The 6,462-nt window shown below is 48.6% G+C and overlaps 1 protein-coding gene across 1 annotated transcript in view; it reads right to left on the bottom strand.

The window, feature by feature from the left end:
• Positions 1-3,035: 3,035 nt before the first annotated feature.
• LOC125444397 overlaps positions 3,036-6,462 on the bottom strand; it is a 15,394-nt gene continuing 11,967 nt past the window's right edge. The window contains exons 13-17 of the mRNA XM_048516807.1: positions 5,773-5,942; positions 4,931-5,028; positions 4,633-4,739; positions 3,718-3,795; positions 3,036-3,121 (exon numbers count right to left, since the gene is read on the bottom strand). Coding sequence (XP_048372764.1) covers positions 3,036-3,121; positions 3,718-3,795; positions 4,633-4,739; positions 4,931-5,028; positions 5,773-5,942 — 539 coding nt within the window. The remainder of the gene's footprint in view (positions 3,122-3,717; positions 3,796-4,632; positions 4,740-4,930; positions 5,029-5,772; positions 5,943-6,462) is intronic.

Raw genomic sequence — 6,462 nt, 5'->3', positions numbered from 1 at the left:
CCATGGGGGGGGGGGGGGGCATCCAACTCAGGTTTTGCCCAGGGCTCAGGTTTGCCTAGGTACGCCTCTGCCCCCTTTGCTGAGGGGGGGCTGGCGAGGGAACCTGTTACTAAAATTTTTGGATCCCACCACTGTGTGACACTATTGTGGAGTAGTGGCAATCTTTTGCTTGGGGATTCTTCCGTCTGGACCTGCTAGTTCACTTGGGAGCAACTACTATATTGCTACGATCGCGCGGCATTCTTAGATGAGCGGACGCAGTCCAAATTCTCTTTACAGCCAAAGTATTTGTGTTCATTGCACACCACTGAGATGTAATAGATAGACAGGTGGACTCGGGGACAGAAGATCCAAGTTCGAATTCCCACTCTGCAATTGAAGCTTGCTAGGTGCGCTCAAGCCAGACCTACGCACTTGGTCTAGCCAACTTTGCAGGATCGTTGTGAGAATAAGAGGGGGAAGGAAAGTTTTATGCATCACCGCAGAAAGTGGGGTAGAAATTACCGGTAAGCAAGTCAATGCCCTGACGATGATCTACCACACAGAGGCAAGCAACGGCAAACCACCTCCGGACATTTTCTTGCCTCCAGAAGGAATCCACATAAGACAGCTGCAACTTGATAGCATTTTGTAACCTTCCCGCCGCCCCCCATGTAAACAATGACATTTGCCCCACTAATTTGAGTGGGGCCTCAATTCTAAACAGAGCTTGGAAGAGTGTAACTCTGTTTAGGATTGCACCTAACGTTAGTTGGAGTGGGGCCTTCAGACATGCAAAGAATACAAAAACATCTCCCCCCCCCCCCAAGAAGATGGCATTTGCCAACCCCCCAGAAGAGGGCATTATATAATGATCCACACAGGGAGCTATAACTGCGTGTTAATTCACACCCGCGCGTTTATTGGTAGCTGGACTACTAGATCTTTAGGGATCTTGTGGGGAGAAAGAGATCCTTGCAGCTTCTACCGGCACACTGGACTTGCACACAACCGCCAGCGCTTTTCGGTGCGGTCGGCTCGAAAGATCCAGTCGCCAACCTCCAAGCGCACGTGTGAATCCTGCCATCGCTACACACCGGCCCCGAGAAACAGTTTGACACGCGAATGGACGCGCGTTCTCGGCTGGGCAGGCTCCGGGTCTGCACGCGAGCTGAGTGTCACCTTTGACACGGGGGTGCAATCCATGCTGGAAAAGGTAACGTCTGAACGAGCGGGGCTTCATCTCTCTCTCTCTCTCTCTCTCTCTCTCTCTCTCTCTCTCTCTCTCTCTCTAGCAGAAAGGCTCTGATTGGGACCAAGTTTGCCGGAAACCGAAACCGCCCCAATTCCTAACTGCGTGTACCCTGCATAACGTGGGAACGCGCTAACCCATGCGTGTCATGGAGTTACCTGGAGATCCGAGGAGGAGTCCCCTTACTTCCGCTCACAGCAACGAGGGATCCAGCCTGGCTCTCCTGCGATCACGGGGCGATCGAGGCGACCCTGCGCTCCCAGCCAGGGGGGAGTCCCGCGCACCCGTCCCCGCCTCTCGTGGGAAGGGAAAAGCAGGACTTCTTACTGGCGGAACGGAAAGGCGGGGAGGCGGGGCCTAGAGACAGCTCCTTCCCCATTGGCTGAGCAGCTTCCTCCCTCCTGCTGTGGCCCGCCCCCCGTCCTTGAATGGGAGGCACGTGGGGGGAGAAGCAAAGTTTGTTTTCTCCTCCCTCCCCCATTACTTTGGGGAGCAGCGCCAGAAGGACCCCAGGAGTTGGAGGCTCCCCCCACCCCACAAAGAGAGAAGAATTGATCCCCCCTCCCTCTGCTCTAGTCCCCATCCAAATGGTGAGAGAGTGCTCCATTCTCCTCCTAAAACCGTGGGAATTAGGGCCAATCCCATGCTAAGAAGTTTTGTACAGAGAATCCTGTGCATAAGAAGAGGATTTATACCCTGCCTTTCTTAACCATAAAGGAGTCTTAAAGCAGCTTACAAACTGCAATCCTTCCCCTCCTCCCAACAGACACCTTGTGAGGCAGGTGGGGATGAGAGAATTCGGAGAGAACTGGGACTGACCCATGGTCACAGAGCAGGCTTCATGTGTAGGAGCAGGGAAACTAATTTGGTTCTCTAGATTAGAGTCTGCTGCTCATGTGGAGGGGTGGGGGATCAAACCTGGTTCTCCAGATCAGAATGCACCTGCTCTTAACCACTGCACCACACTGGAACTGGAGTGGTCATGGTACTACCCAGTTCTCCTCCTATGATCTAACGTGTGTGTGTTTGTTTAATGGTGGCAGATTTACCATATGGGCCTCTACACAAAACGGCTACAGTCCAGGTACAAGTTCACTGCTCCCTTGAGGACCATACTGAAGAAATCTACACAGCAAAATATTCCTCATTGCACACCTTAGTAAATTATTCCTCCCTTCTTCCCGCCCACTTCCCTGGCTCGTGCCAAACCCCTCCATTGCATGAGAATGGGATGACCCAGAAAGGGGTGGAGTCTGAAAAGAAGCAGAAGGCTGCAGAACTCATGAGGTTGGAAGAAGCAAGGCTACCAGGCTGGGATCTTGATTGATTTTATTAAGCCCTTAACACCTTGTTTAAGGTAACTGCAATGTTATTGGAAACTGGTGGGAAGGGCGTTTATTTTTTTTTGCTATATTGTAAATGTTAGAATTTATGGTTTCAGGGGTTTTGTGTATGTAAATGGGGAGAGTTTTCTGGGAACCTTCATCATCTTGAAGCCCGTTCACCAAGCCTCTGAAGTCTTCAAAACCCCACCAGCAAAGAAGAATTGGACTTGGCAATATCAGTAGACTGTAAATACAAGGACTTGAAAATGCAAACTTAACAGGACTGTAAAGTGTAAATGTTAAATGTTTTAAAAGTGTTATTTGTTAAGAGAAGTAAACTGTTTTGTTTAAATTTAGTTCATTTGCAACTCCTTCCAAGCACTGCCCCACAGAACCCACAGAAAGAGGTTACACTCACATTACAAAAGAATGTCTAAACAAGTTTTTCTTTAATTGTTTTATTTATTTATTTTTAACCATCAAGCACTGATGCCTACCAGCAAAGCTACTCCAAACAAGACCATGCCAAGGGCTGGCAAGCAGACCCTCATCGGTTCGGCCACTCCTGAAAATAAAATAAAATGAGTGTATAGCTGAAGCAAGGCTCTGCACACAGTTTAGATCCGAAGCTCTGCCCCGACTCCCAAATTCTATTACTGCGTGGCAGGTCTGATTTCGGACGTTTTGTCCTGCTTTGGAAAAGACCTTTTACAGAGTTTGGCTCAAGCAAGGAAGGTGCGATTAGTGTTAGTAGAAGTAGGAAACATAGGGGCAGGGCATACTGTTGTAAACCCACACGACCGAATAAGACTATTCATCCATCAAAATCAGGCAAAAGTGATCCAGGGTTTCAGGCAGAAGTCTTTCCTAGCGTATGTAATTTAGTTCATTTAACTGGAGATATCAGGGATTGAACGGGCAACTTTCTGCACACCAGACAGATATGTAGCCTTGGTCTCACCCTTTTGGTAGTATTCTAGTTCCATGTATGTTGGAGACGCAGGAGCTGTTCAGCTCCCATTGCACGCCCCTACAATCGTCACAAAAACAGCCTGCATGCACTGCACCGGCAGACAGAAATCAAAGACAACATAATTTTCGGGATCACAGAGTGCATGTGTGTGGGTGTCCGCACATGTGTGTGTGTGAGAGAGGTCTCACCTGCCGAAACAGCCCCTGCCTTCTGGAAAAAGATGTTGTCATCCATAGATCTTCCCTGGCGGTAAGCTGCGAGGGGCGCTTCCAGAAGAAAGCGGTGAAGTTAATTTAAAACATTCAGTTAATGTATTTAATTCATTTGTACCCCTGTTTTCTTCCCGATGGATTACATGCCCCTCTCCTCCGTTTCATCCTCACAACTACCCTGTGAAGAGGTCGGAGTGAACGTACAACACATGGGGAAGTTACTTGGCTATGTCTTCGCTTTCATAGTGCAGCGTTACATTTGGAGGGCAGAAAGGAGGGGTATACGTTTTCTAAATAAAGAAATAACAAATTTGGGTGCTGTGTGGTTTCCGGGCTGTATGGCCGTGTTCTAGCAGCATTCTCTCCTGACGTTTTGCCTGCATCTGTGGCTGGCATCTTCAGAGGATCATCTGAAGATGCTCTGATCCTCTGAAGATGCCAGCCACAGATGCAGGCGAAACGTCAGGAGAGAATGCTGCTAGAACACGGCCATACAGCCCGGAAACCACACAGCACCCAAGTGATTCCGGCCGTGAAAGCCTTCGACAATACAAATAATAAATTCATTCCAGCAGGTCCACTGTGTGAATTAGCCACCAGAAAACCTCTGAAGGCACCAAGATTTGAGTCCAAGAGAACCTTAGAAGCCAACAAGCTTTTCAGGATATAGGGTTTCAAGGGTTAAAGCCCCCTTCATCCTAGTTGCAGGATCTAGTGGTGGTCCCAGGTGCTCGGGAGCAACAGCCGCAGAAGGCCATTGCTTTCACATCCTGCATGTGAGCTCCCAATGGCATCTGGTGGGCCACTGCGAGTAGCAGAGAGCTGGACTAGATGGACTCTGGTCTGATCCAGCTGGCTTGTTCTTATGTCCCTATGTCCCATCTCCCTTACCTCTGGCCGCAAGGGCATAGGGCACAGGTGTAACTATGCCCCCCACGAACTGCTGAGCCCACACTCTGAGAGTCTCATTCAGGGGGTAACGGCAGCGCAGAGTCAACCTAGAGAAGAACGACATAAATGCACACCTGAGCTTTACTCAGTACCACAACATAACTAACCCTTTGAATGTTAGGTACCTCATCATAGCTTTCGTTACCTGTGCCTCTGGTTAGCAGGATTCTCTTAAAACGAATAAGTTAAATATAAACGGACTGAATGTTTTAGATACTGCCCGCTGCTTGACGCTTACCTATATTGGGAGTCCCTGGTGATAACTGGATTGGCCTCTGGAATCTCGTGTCTCTTGAAGGTGACTTCATTTTCATACACCAAGTAATCGCCTTCAAACTGAAAGAAAAAGAACGGGGAAGGAACGCCATGTTTGGCTCGGTGGCTGTCCACCGAGAGGGCCAAGTCCAGAACATGCAGGAATCTGCTTTACACTGATTCAGACCAAAGGTCAACATTGTCCACACACTGGCAGCTGTCCAATACTGAAGAAGGAGGACTCTGACATTCCCTACTACTCAATTCTTCCTAACTGGAGATGTTGAGGATGTGAGGTGGATGTGATCATGTCCCGCCTCAATCTCCATTTCTCCAGACAAAACATTCCCGGGTCCCTCAGCCTTTCCTCATAGTTGGTCACACAAGATGGCTTCCTGTCCAATAATAACTCAGAAAGCTGCAAGACTTTCAGGGTATAAGCTTTTGAGAGTCCCAGCTCCCTTCATCAAATACCAGATGCTTCGTAATCTTACAAAAGGAGCTTTGATTCTCAAAAGCTTATACCCCAGAAATCTTGTTGGGCTCTGAGGTGCTACTGGATTCGAATCCAGCTCTTGTACTGTAGACCAACACGGTGATTCTCAGAAACCATATAACCTAGCAGGTGATATTCCTCAGTACTCTAGAACTGCAACTTACAAAGCACCCCGGAATCAGAAAAAGGGATGAGATTGTAGCCTCGTAGAAGTTCCTGGCAAACAGCCGCCATTCTCGGGTTGCCAATGAAACACACACACACACTCCGCAATCCTGCATCTTAACCCTCTCTGCTTCCCATAATTTTTTGCAAAACAGCCTACCCACCCTTCTTGTTGTTCCACAAGCGGTGACCGGGAAAGAGAAAAGGGCCCTGGATTCATCAGCTGTCACCGGTCCACAGTTCCGGTCTCGAAGGTGGGTTCTCCTGGGGTCCAAGGCAGGTTTGGTGTCCAGGCTGAGAACTGTGGCGGCCATTGTGCCATTGGCGAAACACACTGCACCCAAAACAATAGCACAGTGAAACATGTTCCGTCCATTTGTTTTGGACGCAGTTTTCTGACTGCTTTCTAGGGTCTCTTGCAGAAAAAGGGTCACTTCCCCCATTCCCTATCATCCAATCCTGAATTCCACCAGTGAGTCTTTCCTATACTCAGTTTTAATTCAATTTCCCAGGACATTCCATTGCTGCCTTTAAAGGCAGTCCTCAGAGAAGCTTCAAGGGGAGATTACAATGTGAGATTGCGGAACCGGAGTTCATTCACAAGTTCAAAACAATGGACTTCCCGAGGGCTGTAAAGGGACATAGGTGTTTGATTTCACTCCAGATGCTAGTGTTCTGCTTTGAGCACTTCTCCCCTGTGCTAATTATCTATTTATTTTATTTATTTCTTATATTTATACTGCGCCCATCCCCGAAGGGCTCAGGGTGGCAAATTAAACTGTACCTCTGCATCCTTTCTTTGAAACCACCTTCCTACCTTCAAACAGCGACATAAGGCCTTGGGGAATCTCCAT

The sequence above is a fragment of the Sphaerodactylus townsendi genome, linkage group LG15, assembly GCF_021028975.2.
Source record: "Sphaerodactylus townsendi isolate TG3544 linkage group LG15, MPM_Stown_v2.3, whole genome shotgun sequence".
NCBI lineage: Eukaryota > Metazoa > Chordata > Lepidosauria > Squamata > Sphaerodactylidae > Sphaerodactylus > Sphaerodactylus townsendi.
Note: the sequence above shows the minus strand (reverse complement) of the source record. Positions and strands in the feature narration are given on the sequence as shown.